This window comes from Hyperoodon ampullatus (assembly GCF_949752795.1).
Source record: "Hyperoodon ampullatus genome assembly, chromosome: 14".
NCBI lineage: Eukaryota > Metazoa > Chordata > Mammalia > Artiodactyla > Ziphiidae > Hyperoodon > Hyperoodon ampullatus.
In genome coordinates, this window is record NC_136927.1 from 60,857,055 (window position 1) to 60,883,450 (window position 26,396).

The window sequence follows — 26,396 nt, forward strand, 5'->3', positions numbered from 1 at the left end:
TCAAGTCAGCTAAGTTAAAATATTACTTAGCTATAATTAAGTATTTCTGCAAGCATATAGGTTTCCAATTCTAGCTATGATTATTCTGAGCTTACAAAGAGGAAATAGGAGATCGACCTATCTATGAAATGGGTCAGACCTTCAGCTGCTTCTAGACAGCTTTGGCATTAAACTGAACAATCTATAAAGAAATTCCAATGGTGACATAAATCTGCATGTTCTGGATTTCCTTCACATTTTATGGAACATCGGTCCCACTGTAGCTATAATATCTGCATAGGGAGCACTCTGGCTCAGCTCAATAGCCCGCTGTTTTTTTAGGACAAGAAAACTATAAAATTTGGCTGCAGCTTGTTTTCGGTCATTATTTCTGCAGAGCTTCATCAGACTAAAGTACTGCATTCCCATCTTGTTGGATTCCTGGGGAAACAATTATAAAAGAAGAAAGGAAAGGGAAACAAGATGATTAGAAATAAAGCAGGCTGTGGATGCATAATGAACAACAAAATATTGATATTTTTGATAAGTGACTGTGAAATTCTTAAATGGAGAAATGCAAATGACTCATTAGGAAACAAAAAACATCATAGGTCATTGAGCACAGCTTGGTTCATTGAGAAAATACATGCAAAAGAACTCTAAAGTGTTCACAAATTTCTAATGTGTTATACAAATGTTAGGTCTTTTAAAAAATTGATGTTAACATAAATGGCTCCTGGAGAAAGTGCAAATTAATTTAGACTTGCAGGCAGAAAAAAGTCCACAGGCCCTTGGGAATCTTCAAAATCAATGAAAATTATCAGCCTATCAGGCTTGTTTTCTTTAAAGGTACTGCAGGATGGGGGTGACTAAACAACTCTAGTGGTAAATGTAATGGCAGGGGAATATGACTAAATACATCTCTCAGTTTCTTTGCACAGATTAAAAAGATGTTGGATTCACTGTAGGACACCTGTTAATCTACTAGAAAAAACTGAGGTACAATAACGTATTTAATTAGACTATGTACTTGGAATCAGATTTCTAGAACAGGAGTATTGTTTTTTAGTTAGAAATACTGTGGTGAATACTGGTCAGTATCCCTGTGAGCATTGTACTCATTTGATAGCTGTGAAGCATTTTTTAAAAAAATAACATATACAAGGGTTTTTTTTGTTTTGTTTTGTTTTGTTTTTTTGCCAGTCCATAACATTTAACAAATTAATAAGTTAAATAATTTATCATACTTTATCTCAACCAAAGGAGCAGCCCAGTGTCAGCAACCTTTCAGAGATGGCATGCCAAGCCTTCATGTATCCCCCCCTCTTGAGGAGACAAAATGTGGACCGGGTGGCTTTTTCCCCAGGGAGAGAGCAGGGACAGCCTTCTCAATTCCAAGAATCCTTTTGAAAAACATCCTGAGAGGATTATTCTGTTTCCTCCAGAAACTCCTCTAAAATGAAGGTAAAGGAATAAAGGAAGGAGAGAAATACAAAGTGGAAGACTATCAGACTTAGAGAAAGCCGAACCCTACATGCCAGCAGAGAGGAAAGCCAGCAAAAAGCAAGCCAACTTGAGATACAGAAATTTGACCCTGTTTGAGGAAAGTCTTTTAGGAACTTATTTGGAGAAAAAGGATTTTTGAGGAATGCACTAACCATTCTGCCTCTAGACTGAGTTTCTTGCTGGCTGTTCTAATCTATAGATCCCAGACTTGAACTGCAACACCCAATTGGATTTTCAGCCTCCAGCTAGCCCTGCTCACTTCTGACTGGCCAGACCCTACAATCTGAATTGGCTTGAGCCAATTCCTTAATCTATCTTGTTGCTACTGCTTCTCATGACTAATAGGGGTTTTGTACAATTCAGTGGTTTTTGTAAACTGACCCAAAAAACTACTTAGTTTGTCTAAAGTCTGAAGTCAAGGGGAGATTCTGTCAGCAAGCAAGGACCTCTCAGTTCAGTCCTGAATGGGCTTTTCCTCTAACTGCAACCCAAAGCTTTACATCTGTCTTCCTGTCCCTATAGAGTTTACTTGTGCCACTAAATGTGTAAATGTATATAGACAGAATGTTACTACCCCCAGATTCTCTAATTATTTAATATATTCTACAATGTCTAATATATCACATCCTTAAGGCCATCCGTCCGTTTATCTTTACATTTCAAAAATCTGGACATAAGGCCAGCATGTACTTCTGCTCAGTATTTAATGGTGAAATTTAAGTACAATAAAACATGAAAACTGTAAAAAAAAAAAAAGCATTTCCAGCAGTGACAGCCTCCCCATGAGTACGTGCCTCTTGCAAAGGATCTCCTTCATCCCTCTCCAAAAGAGAAGAGGAAACATGAGAAGAAGCACCTGGTCCAGAGCCCCAATTCCTACTCCATGGTTATGAAATACCCAGGATGCCATAAAATCACTACCATCTCTAACCATGCACAAACAGTAGTTTTGTGTGTTGGTTGCTCTTTGTTCTCACCAGCCTACAGGAATAAGAGCAAGGCTTACAGAAGGATGCTCCTTCAGACAGAAGCAGCACTAAAAGCATCCTGAATCAAGATGAGAGGGATACCATCCCTATAAACACACTTGAATAAAACAAAAAACAAAACCCCAAAGTGAAACAAAACCTAGGAAAAGCTCAGGAATTGTAGGCAGCAGTATGTCATAAGCTGGAAATGAGTGGTGAAGCTAAAAACATGAGAGTCCCTTAAAAGGCTACTTGGGAACAGTTAGATCCTCAGGTCTACTCCAGCACCTCACAGAACCTGAAGACCAGACCACTACTCCCATACCTAGCAGGAAGCAGGAAGTTGTCTTTCTGGAGATATCAACCAGTGAGGCTCTAGACTTGGAATAACAGGCACTGTGAATGGTGGAGGGGAAGTGTTACAGACTGGGGGAATAGGGGAAATTCTAATGTCTAAACAGTGAGACTGCAGCCTCTCTCTTACTCCCTTTGGTTCCTGAACCACGGTCATCATGCTATATCTCCTAGGCAGTAGATCTGAAGATTAACCTGGGAAAGTGAACATTCCAAGGAAAAAAATCCTATAGATAATGACATGTGTGTGTGTGTGTATTGGGGGGGCACCACCCAATTATCTCACTATAAAGACCACAAGTCTACAAGCCCCATCCATGCTTACCTAACCTCCAATCAGCTTTTTGGTGTCTCACTCTTTTAAAAAAAAAAGAGATCTAACAGACATTTGGATAAAATTTCTAACATTCTAGAGCAGAAAAGAATGCATTCAAGAGAATCACTAAGGAAGCAGACAATACACAATACAGGCAACTGAAGAAAACTATAACCCCTGAAAATTAAGAGAAGATACTGCATCCACAAAAAATGATTAGGATGATATTGAGAGAAACATCAGTGGTTGTTTGGGGATGGGGGAGGGGGACAAGTGGGAGAGATGGGACAAGGGATTATCAAGAGACACAAGGAAACTTCTGGAGGCTATAGATATGTTCACTGTCTTGATTTTGGTGATAGTTTCACAGCTATATACATACGTCAAAATTTATCTAACTGTATATCTTAAATAGGTACAGTTTATAGTTGTGTTAATCATACCTCAATAAAGCTGTTAAAATAAATAAAAAGATTAGGATGCTATAAAATAAAAGAATAATTAATAACTAGAAAAAAGTCTTGGAAAACAAACAAAAAAAAGCAATAAAGATGAAGTTGAAGAAATCTTTTAGAGAGCAGAAAAATAAAAAGACAAAATTAACACAGGGGGTAAAAGATTTTTTAAAAAGTAAAGGTGCGGGCTTCCCTGGTGGCGCAGTGGTTGAGAGTTTGCCTGCCGATGCAGGGGACATGGGTTCGTGCCCCGGTCTGGGAAGATCCCACATGCCGCGGAGCAGCTAGGCCCGTGAGCCATAGCCGCTGAGCCTGCACGTCCGGAGCCTGTGCTCCGCAACGGGAGAAGCCGCAACAGTGAGAGGCCCACATACCACAGAAAAAAAAAACCCCAGAAGATCCAACATCTGACCCATAGGTAGTGCAGAAAAAGAGACTAGATTAACAAGGAGGAAATCCAAGAAATACAAAACAATTTCCAATGCAAGAACATGAACTCTCAGAATAAAGAATCTATTACATGTTTAGCACAATAAATGAAAAAGACCCATACCAGAGCACATCATCATGAATTTCAGGCCACTGGGGATAAAGAAAAGATCTAAAAGCTTCCAGAGAGAAAATAAAGGTCACCTACAAAAGACCACCAACCAAGCAGCATCTGACTTTTCAATAACAACACAGATCCCTAGAAATGTTACAAAGCCTTCAAGATCTGAGAGGTATTATTTTCAAACTATGTTCAGATACATCCAATAAAGTTAAAGGTAAAATAAAGACATTTTCAGACTTGTATGTAGGGTCTCTATCTCTTATGAACTCTTTTTTAAAAAATTAATTAATTAATTAATTAATTAATTAAATTTTTATTTATGGCTGTGTTGGGTCTTCATTGCTGCGCGTGGGCTTTCTCTAGTTGCGGTGAGCGGGGGCTACTCTTTGTTGTGGTGCGCGGGCTTCTCACTGTGGTGGCTTCTCTTGTTGCAGAGCACGGGCACTAGGCGCGCAGGCTTCAGTAGTTGTGGCACGCAGGCTCAGTAGTTGCGGCGCATGGACTTCCTTGCTCCATGGCATGTGGGATCTTCCTAGACCAGGGCTCGAACCTGTGTCCCCTGAATTGGCAGGCGGATTCTTAACCACTGCACCACCAGGGAAGCCCTCTTTTTTTTAAAATTTAATTTAATTAATTTATTTTTTATACAGCAGGTTCTTATTATCTATTTTATACATATTAGTGTATACATGTCAATCCCAATCTCCCAATTCATACCACCACCCGCCCCCCACCCCCCCACCACTTTACCCCCTTGGTGTCTATCTTTGTTCTCTACATCTGTGTCTCTATTTCTGCCCTGCAAACTGGTTCATCTGTAGCAGTTTTCTAGGTTCCACATATATGTGTTAATATACGATATTTGTTTTTCTCTTTCTCACTTACTTCACTCTGTATGACAGTCTCTAGGTCCATCCACGTCTGTACAAATGACCAAATTTCGTTCCTTTTTATGGCTGAGTAATATTCCATGGTATATATGTACCACGTCTTCTTTATCCATTAGTCTGTCAATGGGCATTTAGGTTGCTTCTATGACCTGGCTATTGTAAATAGTGCTGCAGTGAACATTGGGGTGCATGTGTCTTTTTGAATTATGGTTTTCTCTGGGTATATGCCCAGTAGTGGGATTGCTGGATCATATGGTAATTCTATTTTTAGTTTTTTAAGGAACCTCCATACTGTTCTCCATAGTGGCTGTATCAATTTACATTCCCAGCAACAGTGCAAGAGGGTTCCCTTTTCTCCACACCCTATCCAGCATTTGTTGTTTGTAGATTTTCTGATGATGCCCATTCTAACCAGTGTGAGGTGATACCTCATTGTAGTTTTGATATGCATTTCTCTAATAATTTGTGATGTTGAGCAGCTTTTCATGTGTTTCTTGGCCATCTGTATGTCTTTGGAGAAATGTCTACTTAGGTCTTCTGCCTATTTTTGGATTGGTTTGTTTGTTTTTTTAATATTGAGCTGCAGGGGCTGTTTATATATCTTGGAAATTAATCCTTTGTCCATTGATTCATTTGTAAATATTTTCTCCCATTCGGAAGGTTGCCTTTTCGTCTTATTTATAGTTTCCTTTGCTGTGCAAAAGCTTTGAAGTTTCATTAGGTACCATTTGTTTATTTTTGTTTTTATTTCCATTACTCTAGGAGGTGGGTCAAAAAAGATCTTGCTGTGATTTATGTCAAAGCGTGTTCTTCCTATGTTTTCCTCTAAGAGTTTTATAGCGTCCGGTCTTACATTTAAGTCTTTAATCCATTTGGAGTTTATTCTTTTTTTTTTTTTTTTTTTTGCGGTATGTGGGCCTCTCACTGTTGTGGCCTCTCCTGTTGCGGAGCACAGGCTCCGGATGCACAGGCCCAGCAGCCATGGCTCACAGGCCCAGCCGCTCCGTGGCATGTGGGATCTTCCCAGATGGGGGCACGAACCCATTTCCCCTGCATCAGCAGGTGGACTCTCAACCACTGCACCACCAGGGAAGCCCTGTTTCATTCTTAAACTGTTATAAATTTAGTTTCACATTGAGAATTAGTTGACAGATTGCTAAACACAAGAATGGGACATAGAATAGATGTCTAGGGACGTGAAAATAGGTAAGAATTGATTAGAACATGTAGGCACTAAAAACAAACTCACATTTAGCCTCGGGTATATAGCTTAAAGTGTAATTTGGCCTCAACAAAAACACAATGAAAATTGTTTTATTTTTGTTAATATTTAGAAGGTTGAATTCAACATTTTACTTATTTTTAAAAATAAAAATAGGGTTGACAAACCCTACTAAGTCTTACCCGCAATCTATGTAACATTTGAAGTATTCTTCGATTCCATCTCTCCACCTCAATATTTTGTTCACTCCCCAACGACTCCTGTTTGAATAATTGATATAATATTTCATTTAACCAGATTTTACTGAATGTTTACTATTTGCCAACCATAGTGTTAGCTGCCGCAAGAAACACAACTGTAACACTGGGTCCTGCCAAATAAGGAGCTTATAGTCTGATAATTGAGAGAATAAGACTAACATACAAACATAGCTCAGTCTTTACAGGATTATATCTATAATCCCAGGCTATCTTCTGACAAGGGGTTCCAGAGTTGGAGATTCTGCCATCTCTATTGGTGATGCATCCCAGGCATTGTGCACTTACTTTTAAAAGTAAAGATGACCACTTTTGGCTAGGACTGTCCCAGCTCTGGTCAATCTGAACTCAGATGACGGGAGTAAACAAAAAGCTATAGAAGAACTACCTTGTAAAGGCCTTTATACGAATTTATCTGGTGATATAAAAGCTGTAGCAATACCTGATGTTTAGTATGTACAATTGGGTTAGGAATCTTACGAATTTCAAGGATGCCTTGTCCGAAAAAGATCAACCCACGGCCTTTCATGTTATTTGAATAGATTCAATCTTTTCAGTTTTTAGCCACTTCCAGAAACACCTTAATATTTTAAAATTGTAGAGTTGAAATCCCTTCATAGGAACTCATTCTAAGCCCTTACCAACTAACACCTTATAAGTTGAGAACAGAACTGGGCATAGGAAAGGTGCTGATGAGTCTGATAAAAAAGCAAGCCTACGGGGCTTCCCTGGTGGCGCAGTGGTTGAGAGTCTGCCTGCCGATGCAGGGGACACAGGTTCGTGCCCTGGTCCGGGAAGATCCCACTTGCCGCAGAGCAGCTGGGCCCGTGAGCCATGGTCACTGAGCCTGCGTGTCCGGAGCCTGTGCTCCACAACAGAAGAGTCCACAACAGGGAGAGGCCCGCGTTAACGCAAAAAAAAAAAAAGCAAGCCTATAGAGGGTTGGGGGAGGCAAGTGGCACAGATCTGACTTACTTTATAATTTTCCCAATGCTATCTCTGACCATGAAACCTAACAGTTTCTGTGTCACCCTTATCACAGCTCCACTGTTTGTCAAGCTTTCGTGTATACCTCTGGAGCCCAGACACTTCTTACAATTGCATTCAATTTCATGAACTCTGAGATGATTTCAGAGAGCTTCAGAATATCCTGTATGATATTTTAAATCTTTTGAGGCTAAGGGGACTGCCAAGTCCCCATTCTTGCCAGCTGTACTGGCTTCCTGGTTTTGCCTATACAGCATCCTTTCTTACATTCCAAAGATAGTGATCTGAAAACATGGTCAATTTTATTCTGAAGAGTTTTCTAAATTCCTCCAGGTAAAATTTATGTTTATTCCTTTCTGGTTTATTCTGGGATAAACTAGTTCACCCAATTACTAACGTTTATTTTATTGTTAAATACACAAATATATTTTTCAAATGTAAAAAGCAATGGCCCAACTCTTTGTTAAAGATCCATGAGACTGCAGCTTCACCTATATTGCACAACTAAACCAATCAGGAAAAGGCTCAGAAAAAAATAGCCTGTGCATTTTGCTGAAGCCTTGATCTATCCACTTGATCTATCTGGACACCCTACAGCTGAGTCCATTGTGTGGAAATCCCCGTGGATTATTAAAACAGCTGAATTGTGCTGTGTTGTGGTTTTCTTGACCATGTATGAAAATAACCTGTGTCTAGAAGCAAAGAGAAAGGCGAAAGTGACTCAGCTCTCTTCTGGCTCAGCTGTTTGGATGTTTCAGGTAAAAATTTCATGTATTTTTTCTGTCCTAGATTATCCAGAGAAGTCAGTCATATGAAAAAACAATTTAATAGTCTTGGAACTCATTGTAAAGATAATTTATTTAAAAACAAACTAACATTAGACATTAGTAGGTGTTTTGATATTATTTAGCTAAGAAACTTTTGTTAAAATTCATTACAATCTTAAAAATGCCTTCAGCACTATGGGACAAGGACTAGAGAAATAAGACAGTAATCTATATGGAGTCAGGTGAGTCACGTGTTAGCTCTGGCTTTGCTATTGACTTGTGGTCCTCTGTGCAGACCATTCCCTTTTTCTGATCTCTAAAAGTCTTGAGTCAGACCTTGGTCTATATCAGCCAAGGTCTTGGTACAGACTGTGAGTCATTGTTTTGGGAAATAATGCCCATACATTTTTCTTTAAATAAAATAAAATTTCAAATGCCCTAGGACATAGCCATAATATAGCTCTGCTTCTTTACAGATGTTATAAGAATAACTTAAAACAATGATTCTCAACATTTTAAACCCATGACTACCTTTGATAAGCATAAAAATCCCATACGTTTCTTTAAAATTACTTAAAGTTTCAAAATAAGTTAAAGAATAAAAGATCAAAGGAATTCTGAATATGTTTTATCAAGCTACTCATACACATCTTTGTTAAGAACACAAATTTAAATTGTAATTTTAGAGAGTAACATGACAGCTAAAAACAATTTTTAGGTAAATAAGGTGTTAACTATTTAGGAACAAAGTTTTAAATAACGTTCTTAAGACTATACATCTATTTACCAATTCAATTGGACAATTTTCAATTTCTTGTGCTAAGATGGCATTCATTAAAGATGATTCCTCAGCAGCTGAAGATACCATTTCAGCAATACCCTGCTAAAGCAAATTAGGGAAATATAGGTAAGTTATCACAGTAGTAGTAGTCATCACAGGAACAATCTCATTTTGTTAAATGCTTTAATCACATGGATGTTCATTTCTAAAACTAATTTAAAATACTACCTGCATTCTCAAGATATTATTTCTGAAATATCCCAAATAGGCAATCCCTGACTTAAATATTCCTGTTTTCTTTATGCTTCTCGCAATGAAGAACTTGCATGTTCTGCCCTCCTTGCTACCTATCTTTTCCCTTCCTATTTCCCTCAACACTACAGATGTCATATCAAAAGTCTCTGCTGCTGCACAGCTGAGACCACTTTCTTTGAAGCAGTTTGTCTTTGCCCCAGTCCCCTACCTCTATTCTCATGCCAGAACCAGGTGGCAGAGGAAGAGGAACTGTAAGCAGAGGGAATGAGAATGGTGGAAGGGATATTAATATCCCTACCTAGAGCCATGACAGGATTCTTGCCACTGCTGCTAGAGCTGCCACTAGCAAGAGGGAAGAAAAACTGTGTCCTCTGGAAGGGGAGCGAAGACATAAAGGAAGACGGAAAAAGAGAAATTCTCCATTCACCAACACCCTCCTTTCTCATTGCTATGGAAGCTTTTGGCCCCTTTTTCATCTTCAGCCTGTCTCCAAGCTTCATTCCCCAGCTGTTATCTGTGGTTGTGATTAAGTGAGAAGCCTCCCACAACATAGCTTACTTGATTTTTCATTTTAGCTTTTAAAAATTTTCATGAGTATGAGGTTGCATTTTATTCTTTAATATACATGTTTGTGGAGCCCTATCATGTTTTTTCCCTTTTAATTTCTATGAATAGTCTACATTTTAGATACTCTCAATTGTGCAGTTATTTTACAAAAAATGGTTTGAATTTTGGAAAGATTTGAAAATGATTATCAGAGTCAATATTTTTCTGTCCATTTAAATTGACTGTGCTTCCATTACTGACTATATTTCATATCTGTTCAACATTTTTGGAAGCAGAATAAGAATGGAATTGAAGGTTAAAGCATAAGTATAGGGCAAAGGAGTAAAAGGTTCAAAAGAAGTAGTGCAACAATCTTTCCTTCACTGCAAGCACCAAAATTTTGTCACTAAGTCAAAAAATAATAAACTAAACAAATTTGCCTAATCAAAATTTCAGTAGGTGCATTCTAAGAAATGTCTGAATCCAAATAAGGAAGAGAGTAGTACTGGCAACCCAGTATCTCAATATCCAGTATATGATCAAATTAAAACACATTCTGTTTTAATGTATTATGAAATTGTCTTTCCTTCCAAGGGCATTCAGTTTCAATGTGGATTGACTCTCAATTCCCTGAGTGGTTATCAAAATTCAGTGATGATGGAACAAACCAGAAAAGCACTGGTTTATTTTTATCTGGTGTGGTATAATATTTATACTTGTGCAAGTCAATAAAGTGACATTGGGAAAATATTTTACAGCACACTGTTTCCAACTACATTTTTTTTTTTTTTTGTGGTACACGGGCCTCTCACTGTTGTGGCCTCTCCTGTTGCAGAGCACAGGCTCCGGACGCGCAGGCTCAGCGGCCATGGCTCACGGGCCCAGCCACTCCGCGGCATGTGGGATCTTCCGGGACTGGGGCACAAACCCATGTCCCCTGCATCGGCAGGCGGACTCTCAGCCACTGCGCCACCAGGGAAGCCCCTACATTTTTTTAATAACTGTTTTTCAAATAAAAATTATGTCTTCAAGTAAAAATTAAAAAAAATTTTTTGGGTCATGGATTTTTAGTCTTTCAGATTCAAGGCTAAGATAATTGGTGAGTCTAACACATATTATTTTTAGAGTTAAGAAGGGTGAACTTATGATCAGAAGCAAAACATAGGTGTATTTTCTAGAGTCCTAAAGGATTCCATGACATATTGAATGTGAGACCTCAGCATATAACCAGATTCAGGTATAATAATTTATTCAGTGTACCATGCAAAATACTATTTCAGTATGAAACTACTTATCTTGTGATTTACTATCCTAAACTTCTAGAAAATACTGTTCTGCAGATGAAAATTATGTTTTACCCTGTAGTACTGCTACATACTAAAGAAGTTATAGAATAACATAAGATGAAATATAAACTATAAATATAAGATGATATACCAGAGTATCAATGTTCCTTCACTGTATGTGACAGGAAGATAATAATATTTTTATTACTCTCTTTGGTTAACTTACATCAGAGTTAATATTTTTATTGGTATCCTCACAAGAGCTACACTTAGATCCATCAGTCGCTTCCTTCCAAGTTTTGGATTGACTTAACTCTTGCAGGGAATTTGGCTCTTCCATCATGGAGGTCTCTGAATTATTAAGGAAGCAAAAAAGATTTCACTAAAATATCTTTCAAACTTAAAATTGGGATATGGTTATTACAAAAGAAAACTTCTGACAGACAACTTAGGATCCAAGAATTTAAGGGTGCACAAACTTTCTTATAGCACCCCAAGTCTCACATATTTATCTTCCCTTTTCCTTCATCTGCCTCTTTATCACCTCTATTCCCCATGTTCCACCACCTATCTCCTCCACACTCGTTCCCACACATTTAACTCACAAGACAACATGCATATACCAAGCCCATCTTAGTATATTGCTCAGCAGATTTTAATGCCTTCAGTAAGCAGAGGTTCACTCACCACATAAGTTGGCTTTATTATTCCTTTATAATAGTCACAATAATAATTCATTATTAATATTATTAAAATTTCATGTATCCTCTAGGTGGATAGATATATTTATATCTCAGGTTAACTGTATTGTTTAAATGCTATTCTTATCACTAAGTGATTTTTCATGTTAGTTGTCTTAAAGTGAAACATTATCCTACGAGATATAAAATTCTCTTTGTTGAAGGCTTGCGAGTACTGCCTTTGCGGGTGGAGGAGGTGGGAAAGAGTGAGATTAAGAATAGTCCACATAGTATATATACTTCATCTTTTTTTAAAAAATTTTATTCAATACATATTATTTGAGAGACAGCATAGTATCTTTTTTTTTAAGACACCAATTGTACTTGAACATTTGTTACTTTTTAAAAAAAATTTATTTATTTACTTTTGGCTGTGTTGGGTCTTCGTTTCTGTGCGAGGGCTTTCTCTAGTTGTGGCAAGCAGGGGCCACTCTTCATCGCGGTGTGTGGGCCTCTCACTATCGCAGCCTCTCTTGCTGCGGAGCACAGGCTCCAGATGCGCAGGCTCAGTAGTTGTGGCTCACGGGTCTAGGTGCTCTGCGGCATGTGGGATCTTCCCAGACCAGGGCTCGAACCCGTGTCCCCTGCATTAGCAGGCAGATTCTCAACCACTGCACCACCAGGGAAGCCCTACTTCATCTTTTTAAGGTAGTTTGTTGGACAAAAATTAATCCACATAGAAGAATGCAAGGCTGATCTAACAATTTCTTTTAAGTTCAAGTACTCTTCTAAGAGCATTTATACTTGGGAATATGTAATTGGATCCCATCTTAATTTTGAAATGTAAAATCAAATTTTTGTTTCTACAACATTCCCCTCAACACCAACAGAATTAGGATGTCTCACCTACTGTGTTTTCGCTTCTCATTTCTTCCCTTACTGACTCCTTCTGCATCAATTTTCTTCCATGTTTAAAGCCAGAGGACACAAAGCATTTTGTAAACAACTGTAAAAATATACATTTTTGTTTCTCGCTTTTGTACAAGTAAAGCAATTCAACAAAATACAAGCATATATGCTAAGAAGTTAAAACTATTATTCATGCACACACATCCAGCAAATTAATTCAAAAAGGGGTATTTTTTCACAAGTTTAAATTCCGTTGTATATATGAATATAAATATGTATTTATTTATCACCAAACATTGCACCCATGTAAAAGAATAGAAACTATTACCATTTTCAGTTCAGCATGAGTCAGATCCTGGGCAGCAGTTGACAGAAGTGTGTCTGCTCCTCCCCTCTGCTTCCACATCATCAACCTTTGGGTAGGAGGTGCAAGTTCCAAAACCATGAGTGTGTCCGTAAAGGTAGTAAGCTGTCTATGCATAATTTTGCTACTGATCTCCTTGACTGGATCTATGAGCAGTTTCCTCTTCTTGCCTTTTCTTTTTTCAGCAATGTCTAAATATAATAAATACATACAAATGTGATAGATTGTACAACTTTGTATAATGATATTCTAGACACAGCATATCTAAGAAATGTCTACCACAATACAACCTACAGAGTTGACTTGGGAAGAAAATCCCCTTCTCTCTACTGAAAATTATGTTTTATATGGTTTTTGCACAGCTAGTGTGTCTCAGCAGCCAAGGGTTAACACATTTTGTAAAGTGCTTAGGAGGCAGGCACCCTGTTGATCTACTAAGTGGACAACTGAGAAGTGTGGAGCAGAGAGTATATTGAGAGGGAAGTCACTCAGTTCTGAAGTTCCTTAAAATATCTACCTAACAGGATAACTTTTTAAAACATTAATTTGTATTTGTCCAGTGTATTTTTCTCTCCCCCATTGAAATTCATATACAAATTCCAAGTAGGTAGTTAGGGCCATGGGATTTTGCTCCTTTAACTAATTTGGCCAGGTAGAAAGTAGAAGTCAAGATTTTCCTTAGTAAAGATGCAAAAGGGGAGTGGGGGGCAGTTAGATTTTCTGGAATGGGTGGAGATCTGAGATCAGATGGAGCCAAAGGAACTTGCTTGCTGATGTGCCTCAGTAAAATCTTGGGAATATGACAAGATTCCAAAGGGGCTGGCTATGTGATGACTCCAGAGGTTATGTAGGCTGGGACACTGGGTATCACACGGTGGTGTGGCTGATGACCAGAGGTTCCCTTCCACCTGCTGTACCCCTCCCCCAAACTTTGATACTATACATGGCTCAGGGCAGATAGGGGAGGTTTTCAGATTGCATTTCTTGCCAACCAAGTGGGATAGAGGCTCAGAGTTGAATTTCGCAAAGAAAAAGTTGAATGCTTTATTCTTTGCATGCCTGAGTTTATAAACTGAAATATCAATTATACTACTTAAAACTAGGACATTCTTAAAAGATCTAGTTATATGTTAGATTCATATTCAGTGCCTCTATTCCGATCCTTTTACTCTGTCTTATTTTATATTGCATGCTTATTTATCTCCTGATCAGACTGTAAGCTTCTTAAAAGCAGGAACTATGTCTTCATTTCTGTGCCCAGAATAATGGCTTGATAACTATTGGAACTGAACTCTGTTTTACATTTTCCAACTTCCCAAGCTGGATAGATGGTTTGACCAGGACTGAATACAATGAAAGGACCATCCCACATTTTCTTCACACCTTTCCCTTATTGTATTATAAATGTTATTACTAGATTGACTACCTCCTATAATATTTTAAGAATTATTAAAATATCTCAGGGTAAACAAGATAGTAGTGCATCAAAACTAAAAATAAAAACATGAATGACTCTGACCTGAAGTAACAATTGGGTCAAGGGTAAATCCTTCCTCTTCATTTGATAATGTGGTTTCATCCATTTTTTCATTTTCAGGTGGACATACACACTCTGGATTATCTGGTTCTACTAATCAGCGTTGCCATAAAAGGATTTATTAAAAAAAATAATGGTTATGTTGCGAACTAGAGGACTGTATGAGAATTAAAGTGAAAGATAAACTAACTGTAGATTTATATTGCTAACTGGAGCCACATCTGAATTCTTAGAATCATGTATTTAATAGAGCTGAAGAGACTCAGAGATTATACAGTCTGGGGCCCACAGTGTTCAGGTGAGTCAAGTAGTATCACCCTCTTTTGCACCTGTCACATCTAAGGCTGGGCTACAGTCACATCAGAAGTGAAAACAGAGATAGGAACCACAATAAATGATTGACATAAATTTGGCAATATGTCTGCTAAAGAATTTGTGTTCTGTTAATGATTAGTTGACCCATAAAGAACCACACATAACTAAATTTTTATTGCCTCTTTTTACATTTAAAATTTCTACTACTGTGTTAGAAAGCAAATGTAACATCAAAAAGAGTGAAAAATCAAAATGGGGCTAATCATTCTTTTAATTCTTAAGAAAAATCAGACTACAAGACTTCAAATCATCTGAGGTACTTTCACATCAATTTCAAGTAGAAAATATCCCCAAATTTATAATTTCTATCAAATTATATATAGATTGTCAAGCTATATTAATATTAATGTGATATTAATAATTAATAACCATGTTAGTGTCAAACATTAATGATGCTTTTACTATGTAACATATATTATTTTAATGATTCAAAAGCAGGGTATTTTGGCAGAGTATTTAAATGTGCTCTCATAACAAATAAACCCAATCCCGATTAAATACCCATCATTGTACTTTTCCCAGAACTTAGTTTTCTATTCTATATTATCTAAAGTCAGACTAAGAGTTTGAGGGACAACTCTTTATTATCTTTCACTATACTATACTGCTACTTAAACCCATATGTTTTGAGGCTTAATTTGAATATTAGTATCTGTTCACATTCTACACAAAAGAAACAACATACCCACTATAGTATCAGGAGGCTCAGGAAGCACGGAAATTTCTCTATTTAAATGCATGTCTTCTAACAGGATATTCTGATCATCTTGCAATAGATTGTCTTGAAAACACGATAAACACTTTGGTTATACAGAGCTGAATCTGTCATTTGTTCACTAAACACTTGACAGTATTGCATGCAAGGAGTTGTGATGGGATACAAAAATGAGCGAACCCTACTTAATTAGATTTGACTGGTTATATAGACTACCACATTTCATGCAGTATGACATAGAATTTTATATATTTAATTTCCTTTCCTTTATTAAAAGTCTATTTATAAACAGTTATTTCAGGAAATATTTACTAAACTACCAAGATAGTAGCCTTGTTACAAAGCCATGTTTAGATTTCAAATTAAGAAGTAAAAGTTTTCAAACTCCTTTGGTAGAGATCTAAGGTAGAGCCACTATTTTTTGTAGTTTTCAAATTTCAAAAAGTTTGCCATAACCAGCCTTTTACTATAAACTAGAGAATTAAAAAAAAGATTTGATATATAATGGTCAGTATCTTTAAAATTAAGTGCATTTCGATTTCCAAGTTTTCTCTATCCTATTTCTATGATGACTTTATAATAATATCATAATATAAATATAAAATAATAATATAAAATGCTGGACAGATCCTTTAGAATAGCTGTCCCACAATTTCTGCTAAAGAAAACAATGTTTTCTAGTATACAATCTAGTATATTTTGTGAGGAATATATTTACCTCACTTCTTCCCCTCTAAAGACTAGAAATTTGTAAAAATAAAAACAAGAACCTGTATGATAAATGTGTTTCACAACCTATATGATAAATGTGTTTAAACAGAAAGCTATTTACTTGGAACTAGCCTAAATTTTTAAATATACCATAGACTTTGAAACGTGTGTAAAAAAATGTGTTGACCTATACGACACAGAAGCATATCTGAAATTTTAGTTTGATGGAATAAAACTTCCAGTATGCTATGTAATTTGACTGAAACAAATATCCAATTTCTATATGACCAGATAGCATACCAATCATATCTCCTGCAGTCTCTTCATCTCCAAATCCATCTCCATTGTCATAGAACAGAAATATTTCTCCAGTGACGTTTCCAGAACTATGTTCAACTAAAGGACCACTGGAATTTAGCAATATGTTGTCATCAAAGAAGCTATGTCTTCTGAGAATTTCAGGTTCCTCCTCTAAATAAATACATACAATTAATATTGAGTTAGTCATAGAAACACAGAATTTTAGGGTTAGAAGCTAGAATTTAGATATCATTTTGAATAGCTCCTTTCATTTTACAGATGAGAAAAATGAGAGCTAAAAATTTATTTGAATTATTCAAAGAAGACATACAGATGGCTAGTAGGCATATGAAAAGATGCTTAACGTCACTAATTATTAGATAAATGCAAATCAAAACTACAATGAGGTACCTCCTCACACTGGTCAGAATGGCCATCATTAACAAGTCTACGAATAATAAATGCCGGAGAGAGTGTAGAGAAAAGGGAATCCTCTTGCATTGTTGGTGGGAATGTAAGCTGGTGCAGCCACTATGGAAAACACTATGGAGGTTCCTCAGAAAACTAAGAATAGAATTACCATATGATCCAGAAATCCCATTCTTGGCATACACCTGGACAAAACTATAATTCAAAAAGATACATGCACCCCTATGTTCATAGCAGCACTATTCACAATAGCCAAAACATGGAAACAACCTAAATGGCCATCAATAGATGAATGAATAAGATGTAGTATATATATATATATATATACACAATGTAATACTATTCAGCCATAAAAAAGAACAAAATAATGCCATTTGCAGCAACATGGATGGACCTAGAGATGATCATACTATGTGAAGTAAGTCAGAGAGAAAAAAACAAATACCATATGATATCACTTATATGTGGAACCTAAATTATGGCACAAATGAACCTATCTACAAAGCAGAAACAGGCTCAAAGACATAGAGATCAGACTTGTGGTTGTCAAGGGGGAGTGGAGGAGGGAGACAGATGGACTGGAAATTTGGGGTTGGTAGATAAACAACAAGGTCCTACTGTATAGCACAGGAAACTATATCCAATCTCCTGGGATAAACCATAATGGAAAAGAATATTAAAAAAAGAATGTATATATGTATAAAACTGAGTCACTTTGCTGTACAGTAGAGATCAGCACAACATGGTAAATTAACTATACTTAAATTAAAAAAAGAGAAAGGAAAAAAAATTATTTGAATTATTCAAGTCATTCTGCTAATCAGTGGAGACTGGATTTCTAGTCTAACGCTTTTTCCAATACAATAAGCAAAAATTGCCAAAATATCAGGATAGAGTTTTTAGTGGTTGTACAGTTTAATACTTCCCAGAAGGTTATTATTGGCAGTCGAATGATTTCTTCTACCTTAGGTGGGTCATATCCCACTTGATCGAGTATTATTTCATATTATTTCATGGACAGTTGCTTGAGTTTTTTGTCCATAAGGAGGGATTGGAAAATAAGGAGTATGTCTGCCTTCTAAGTAATGGAAAGGTAGGTAAAATATTAAAGAATGGGCTTATAACATTTGTTCAATAGATATTTATTGAATGACTAGGTATTAGGCAATATGCTAGGGGTTGGCTACAGCAGTAAAAAAGATAAAACCTGGTCAGCTAACAAACTGAGTGGTTACTATGTGCATTGTATTATGTAGTAGAGGATACTATTATAATCCTCATTGTACAGACAAGGAAACATCCACAGAAAGGTTTCATAACTTGCACACAGTCACACCCTAATAAATGATAGAGCCAGGATCTGAAGACAGCAAAGATCGTCTTAGTAACGGTGTTAGAATTCTGTCAAAGTGGATACTGATGAGAGAAAACTCCTAAGACACTGACAGCAGCAGATAAAGTGAACTCCCTGCTTCAAACTGACCTGCTTCCAGATTGGCTGTCAGTACATGCATATTCTTTCCCTTCCTTGGGTTTGAATCTTTGGGTCCAGAAGTCTGAAACCCCAGAGATCAGAGTCTAGAAGTCTGAAACCCCAGAGGTCAGAGGTTGGTCCTCTCTTTCCTTCCTCTAGCAACCCACGTCACTGCTAGTCAGTAAAGAAACTCATGAAGTATCGCTCACTGGAAATTTTTCTACAGGCCTACATCTTCTAGAAAGAAAGAGCTAAAAAAGGCAACCTTCATTGTATTGGACCAAAGATTTGCTCAATAGAAAAGATTAACTTTTTCAAAAGAACTAAAAATATTGTTCACATCTTCCAGGTGCACCTTGATAGCTCCCAAAAGAAAAATCAGTCTTGGTCAATAAGATAATAACATTTATGAACAGACAGTATATTCTGAGCACTGAACATCATGAGAACCTGAGAGTACACCAAAAAATTAAAGAAATAATCTTTGCTTTCACTCTTATACTATAATCCAGAATAGGCTGGATTAACATTAAATATTTCTTAGAGGACATTAGGTTTGAACTAGTTTTTGAAGGAGAGAAAATCCCTTATTGGTAGAGAGTACTAAAGGAGAGAATACGGGAAATAACTGTGATGTTGCTAGTAATATCCCGATTTTACATATAGGGCAGTAAGGCTCAGAGAAGCTAGGTGATCTGCCCAGTATCACACAGCAAATCAACAGAGGAAGCCCAGATTCAAACCCAGGTCTGTCAGTCTACTCAGGACATGTTCTCCCCACCTTCTTGAATTGTAGTAGACAGAACTGAGAACAACTAAATTGTATTGGTTGACTGGTAAGACATTTGCTTGACTAGAGCAAAAAGTCTATATTAAGGTAAAACAAAGTTAATAAAGATGGTGATAAATTGGTAGAGGGCCTTGAGGAGAGGCAGGAGTATCTATCAGTAAGTTATAGGGACCCAAGGCACTTAAGAAGAGAACTGCGATGTGGAAAAAAAAAGGAATTTAAGGACAATTCCTCTTGCAGAGCTGTATAAAATGTGGGGCCTGGAAGAAACGGTGTAGGAGGGTATACAGCACTTCAGCACTTTAGTACTGGTGAACTAAATATATATATATATTTAGTACTGGTGGCTAGGGAAACAGAAAGAATACCTAAGAGACATTTCCAATTTTTTTTTAATTAGCACTGGTATGAAGCTTATAGAAAGCATAGTTAAAAGTGATCCTAAAGTTTCAGGGCTGAAGAAGAGCAGTAGCATTTACAGGGAAATGTGTAAAGAGTATCTTGGGCAGTAGGAAATATGATTAACTTTTTACCAATGTGTTACATTTCAAGGTTTGGGGTAACAGCCAGTAAGAGATGTGTGCTACTCAAAGTAGGGTCTGTGGACGGTGTTGGTCCACAACAGAGTAAATACACAAATTAGAGGTCAATGTTTACAAAGTTTTAATATAACGTCGCAGAGTAATTTTATACATGTTGGATCTAATAACAAAAACTTGAGGCTTACATGTTGATTTTTAAGTAAGTTTTTAAATTTTTCTAGTAATTAATTTTTATTATATTTTACAAAAGTATCATTCCACGACAGATAGGAAATTGACAAAAATTATAAAAGTGGTCCTTCACCACAGATCATTTGAGAAACACAGCTATAGATCATAAGAGTTATGGAAGGAGAGTCAGGATGAGAAGTGGAGGTTACAAGGTAGCTCAAGCATTACTGATGCTTGATCACCCTCCTCTACCTAAGACAAATTTAGGCCAGACTTCTCCTATGCTCACTGCTTTGGGCACTATAAGAAAGTCAAAGATGAATGTGACACAGATCTTACCCTCATGGAGTTTTCAGAACAATACAGACCAATACAATAAATATCATGATACAAATCAGAGAGTGGTAAACACCATAAAAAAATCCAAATACTATATAGTTAAATTACACCATATAGCTTTAATTCTAAAATACATTAAACAGTTTCTGTTTCCCGATCAATGTGTATTTAGTGTGTATTTCCTCCTCACTCCCAAGCTATTTTAAAATCTGTTATTGATATCATATTTAGAGGAAATATATTTTGAAGGCTCTGTATGCAGCACATGTGTAAAACCTTGTGTATATGTTAACTACAGCAACTGTTTATTTATATGTCTCTCTCCCAGCCTGAAGCTCCTTAAGAGCAGGAAATGCTTCTTTAAACTTTGTATTGCCCATGCCTGTGATAGCACCTGACATATAGTAGATATTTAATAAACGGTTGTACACTGAGAAGGGAAGCATAGGCTAAGCCTGAGTCTTGGCATTGACACCTATAGTAGAAAAAGGCAAGAATAAACTTATTGGGGGGTTACATTTATACATAAAAAATTCATTCTAAAGATATTTCTACTGGCATAGAAATAGCTTTGGCATTGTTTTAATACAAAAATGCAAATATAATTGATTATGACTTGTAATTTGAATTTCTCAAATATTCTCACCAAAGCTCCCAGTGTGGAAAAGTAGATCATTGTCATTATCTTCTCTAAGTGTGATTTCTTCTGGTTTACTTTGGTTCTGAGTAAAGTGTTCTGAAACATCAATAGCACTATGGAGAAATATAAGATTGAGGAAAACATGTGAACAGAACACAATGATTTTGCAGTATACTGCAAAACAAACAAACACCCTTAAACAAAAAACATGTTTTATTATAAAAACAAAGGAGAATTTTATTTTCTCAATAGTATTCCTTACAAACACTAGTTCATTATACATATGATATAATGAACTATGATCTCCAGGCTGTCAAATCCAATGGGCAATTCTCAGTCCTTATCTTACTTACCATACCCAACAGCATTTGAAATTGATGTTCACTCCCTTCCTCATGGAACACATTCTCTTCTTGGCCTCTGCAATACTACTGTCTCTTGATTTTCTTCCTACCTCACTAGCTGTTCCTTTTTCATCTCCTTTATTAGTTCTTCCTTATCTCCCAGATTATTAACTATTAGGAATGACCCAACATTCAGTCCTCAGACCTCTCTCTCTCTCAAATCTACACTCATTCCCTCAGGGATTTCTTATGACTCATGGTTGAAGTTCTGTCTACATACTCACAACTCTCAAATTTATATAGCCCATCAAACATCTTTCCTGGATTTCAGACCCAGATATTCAACTACCTACCTACTCCCCTTGGATGTGTAACAGTCATCTCAAAACCTATATCCAAAACCTGATTTACTTCCTTTACCTTGCCCTCTTTAAACTTGCCATGCTCTAGTTATCCTAATCTCATTAAACTGGTAACTCCATTCTCATGCCAAAAATCATATAGTCAACCTTCACTTCTCTCTTTCTCTGTCAGCTCTGCCTTCAAAATATATCCATAATTTGACTGCTACCACCTTGATAAAATGAAGACTAAGAACTGATCACAGAGACTATCATCTCTTGTCTGGACTTCTTACTGCAATAATCTTCTCACAGGCTCTCTGCTTCCTTCCTTTCCCCCTTATAGTATGTAGCCAGAGGAAGCATGTTGAAGTCAAGTCAGATCCAGTCACTTTCCTATTCAAAACCCTCCTGTGCTCCCTATCTGAGTAAAAGAAAAGTCCTCATTATAGCCTATGACACCCTCCATCATCTGCACCCCAGCTACTTCTCTGACCTCATCTCCTACCACTGGGCCCCTCATTTACTCCAATCCAGTCTCACTTGCCTCCTTGCTGTTCTTTGAATAGGTCCAACATGCTCTGACTTAGAGCCTTTCCATTTGCTTTACATGGAACATTCTTCCCCACATTACTGAATGATTTGTTCCTTCATTTCCTTTAGATTTCTGTTTGGACCTTCTTAGAAAAGCCTTTTCTGATCTCTCTATTATTTTATTTTCTATTTCTCTTCATAATGCTCATCATCTCCTAGCATACTATATATTTACTTGTTTGCTTATTACCTGTCTTCCCCAACTAAAATATAAGTTTCATGCGGCCAGGAGCTATCTCCTTAGTGCCTAGAACAGTGCTTGGCATATGGCAGGCACCCAACAAATATTGAATGAATGAATATACTGTCAATATTGCAAACTACTTTCAGCAAATATAATGATACATTTTTGGTTTTGTACTTCAAAATTTCACACTAAATTTAGGTCTTTGTCAACTGCATGTGTATTTCAGTTGTTAACTATGTTCCATCTGCATTCATGAAATCTGAAAATGTAAAACAACAAAATATCAGGAAAATCAAATTGAAAGAAAATAAAATAATTTACTTCACATTTTGGGGGTCAAAATCATGAAATTCTTCTGGCAATGTGATTGCATTGTAAGCTGCTTCGAGATTCTCTTTTGGAAGGTCAACCAGTCCTGAAAAGGATAAAATACCACATTCAATAAGCCATGATATATAAAATCAACTTCCCACTAAATCTCTACTTTCTCTCACTGGACTAACTGTTTAGTCTCCTAACTGGTTTCCCTGTATCCACTCCTGCTCCTCTTCAGTCTATTCTCTACAAAACAGCCAGAGTGATATTTTAAATATGCAATTAGATCAGATCACCCCCATACATAAAATGACTCAGGGACTTCCCTAGTGCACTTAAATAAAATCCAAATTTCTAATCAGGGCCCTGTATCCCTACAAAACCTATAGGCATCATGTAACAACACCTTCCCGTACTCACTCTACTCCAACCGTACTGGTCTTTTTGCTCTCTGAATGAGTCAAACACTTTACCACCTCAAGACCTTTGCTCTTGCAGTTCCCTCTGCCCAGAATGCTATTCCCTCATGGACTTCTTACATGGCTGGATACTTCTCATTCTTCAAGTCTGAGCTTAAATTCTATCCTCTCAGAAAGGCTTTTCCCAATTAGCCTAACTAAAATACACTTCTCTCTTATTTTCTGTAGTAGTACTCTTTTTAAATGCCTTCATAGCACAATCTATAATTATTATAATAATTTTTTTAGAAAACCTTTTTCATTATCTGATTTTCTCACCAGGCTCAAAGGGACCTTATTTGTCTTGTTTGTCCTTGTATCCCAGAGCCTAACATAGTGTTTCACACAAAGTATGAGATCAATAAATATTTATGGAATATATAAGTGAAATAATGAACAAATTTATTTCACTGAACCATATTTGATATAATTATAAATCTACTAAGAGATTCTACAGATATTTTAAATAAAGAAAAAAAAAACCCTTGTCAATCCTGATTCACCCATATTAATTGAGGGAACAGTATGTGCAAGGCACTGAGACAAGCACTATAAGAGATTCAGAAAATAAGTATGACAAAGATGTTGCCGTCAGGGAGCTTGCAGACTAGTGTGAAAGGCAAGGTCTGTACCTAGATAAACATAATACAAGGTAGAAAAGGACTAAAGTCTTAAAACTAAAATTAAAATTAAATAAAAATTTGAAAGCGTTCTATTTATGACACATGTAAACCTCTAGCACTTTGGAATGCCTAGAGATTTTCTATAATATTTCATAAATAGCATGCTATTGTACTTAGAGTCTTGAGAATTGTGAAAACAATGACAATTACTGATATCTAGGTTTTGTCAATCACACTATTTCTAATTTATCTCATAAAGGCAAAAACAGATATGGCAAACCAAGTGACCCATTAAAACTGAATATCAGAGTTTCTCACACAAGTGTGGTAGCATTAAGTATATTTCTTGTGTAAATATGCAGGAACATTCCAAGTTTTTGAAAGCATAACCTCTTCCTGCAAACACAGGAAAAGAGCAAGGAAAATAATATAATTTGTTCTTAACCATGGAAACTTAGATTCAGTCAGAAGGAAGTTTACATTCACCATACTCACACTGGAACTACAGAGTGCTGCCAATTAAAAGAGCCCACCCAAAATAAAAATGCAAAAGGGAACAAAGACGAGTGAGACAAATCAATATTGCATGTATACCTGGGCGAAATGTCATCTTCATTTTCAGCAATGCTTCACTGCAATCTGCCAAAAGATATTTTGCCTTCCTATCATAGATTCGAACAACTCCCAAAAGAAGGTGTCCTGAAGTTCGAAGTGCAATTTTCACCTTTCAAAAATTTTTTAAAGTATTAGAATATTAAAAATTAGATTCATAAACTCTGTTCTTTGAAAATTATAATAAGAATGTCTTCTCTTTAAAAAGCAGACATTTTGTATTCTTATTTAAGGTGAATCACTTAACTTTTACCTCACCTTGTAAAATGATTAACTTTTTTATTCAGTGAAGATAATCTAATGTGACATTTAAGTGAAGTATGCTATTATTGGTTTTATGGGACGTATATAACCTTTGCAGTCGGGCAGACTTGGGGTCAAGCCTTGGCTCAGTTGCTGAGGCTGAGTCATTTAACCTTCCTGAACTTCAATTTATTAATAATGGCTACAATTTATTATATACTTATTTTGTGCCAGGCATTGTCCTAAGAGCTTTTTATACACTAATTCATTTAATTTTGACAACAACCTCTATTTACAGAAGAAAAAACTGAGACTCAGACATGATAAGCAGCATGCCCAAAGTAACAAAAATATTAAGTGATAGAGGAGGAATTAAATTTAAATTTGACCAACTCAGAAGTTCATGCTCTTAATTGCCACACTTCACTGAGGCTAAAAGAAGCCTATCTCATAGGGTTATTGTGAAGATTAAGTAAACTAATGAACATACATAAAGTCTAGCCCAGTGCCTGACACATGGTAAATTTTCAATTATAATTCATCCTTCTCTCAAGAAGAAAACTACTTAACCTATAAAAATATTAAAATGATATTTTAATGCAAATTCTAATAGCTTGTTATAGTGTTTTATAATGAACACAGTACCTTGCTTATGAAGTGACTTCATATATATTTTGATTTATACTCAATCCTCCTTTCTTTCTACTCTCCCTATTCATTCACCCATTATTTCTCTAAGAAATACTCATTTGGTACCTACTATGTATACAGTATTTTGTTAGGGAATAAGAAACAATCACAAAATATGTATAAAACATGGCCTCTATCCTTCAGGATCCAATCAATTTATGATAAACATATAAGAGTTAATTACCAACAGAAATCAATATATGTTTATGGCCAGAAAATAAATGCTATAGGAAATAAAAAAGAGAAGACCATTTAAGAAGTAAAGCCTCCTTGGAAATATATTTCATGATATAATGTATTTTAATTCCTTTCCTCTCCATAAGTCATAGCAAATACATACTATAATTTTAATGAATAACATACCTTAGGTGAAAGAATTTTTTCAATGGTTATTTCTAGATTACATTCAAATACATGGGCCTTTGTGAGTTTCTTCTCCCAGTGAGCTGCAAGCCAGATTTTGGCCAATGGCCCTCGCTTACTCATAAGCACTTGTGTGTAGAACATGGTGCCTGTATTCCTTAGTAGTATTTAATGAACTACAGAGAACATTAAAAGACATTTAGATTTTGATACAAAAATCTTTCAGTGCTATTTTACAGCAAGCAAAACCATTTTTCATTAATTCTATAAAATAGATTATCTTCTAATTCAATACATTATTCAATTCAAATTATTTTCTTATAAAAAGAAACTTTTATTTAAAATACAAAACTATATTGGGCTTCCCTGGTGGCGCAGTGGTTAAGAATCCGCCTGCCAATGCAGGGGACACGGGTTCAAGCCCTGGTCCGGGAAGATCCCACATGCCGCGGAGCAACTAAGTCCATGCGCCACAACTACTGAGGCTGCGCTCTAGAGCCTGTGAGCCACAACAGCTGAGCCCGTGTG

General features: G+C 36.4%; 1 protein-coding gene and 1 pseudogene across 4 annotated transcripts; one reads left to right on the forward strand and one right to left on the reverse strand.

Annotated features, from left to right (window-relative positions):
• Nucleotides 1–231: 231 nt before the first annotated feature.
• Nucleotides 232–26,012, reverse strand: RAD21L1 (RAD21 cohesin complex component like 1; the record flags this gene model as incomplete). Of its 3 annotated transcripts, none has more annotated exons than XM_079718687.1 (13): nucleotides 232–420; nucleotides 6,426–6,503; nucleotides 9,042–9,134; nucleotides 11,349–11,473; nucleotides 12,709–12,808; nucleotides 13,040–13,266; nucleotides 14,595–14,705; nucleotides 15,673–15,768; nucleotides 16,714–16,884; nucleotides 21,105–21,211; nucleotides 22,886–22,979; nucleotides 24,555–24,684; nucleotides 25,869–26,012. In XM_079718687.1, 13 exons carry the CDS (start codon nucleotides 26,010–26,012, stop codon nucleotides 232–234), a joined length of 1,665 nt encoding a protein of 554 aa, XP_079574813.1. The 3 variants fall into 3 exon arrangements, with proteins under 3 accessions (XP_079574813.1, XP_079574812.1, XP_079574814.1); XM_079718686.1 differs by having other exon boundaries at nucleotides 9,042–9,137; XM_079718688.1 differs by lacking the exon at nucleotides 14,595–14,705 and having other exon boundaries at nucleotides 9,042–9,137.
• LOC307062813 (small ribosomal subunit protein eS27-like) lies at nucleotides 2,369–2,525 on the forward strand (annotated as a pseudogene). Its single transcript has one exon. The product of its transcript is annotated as a small ribosomal subunit protein eS27-like (transcript).
• Nucleotides 26,013–26,396: the final 384 nt, after the last annotated feature.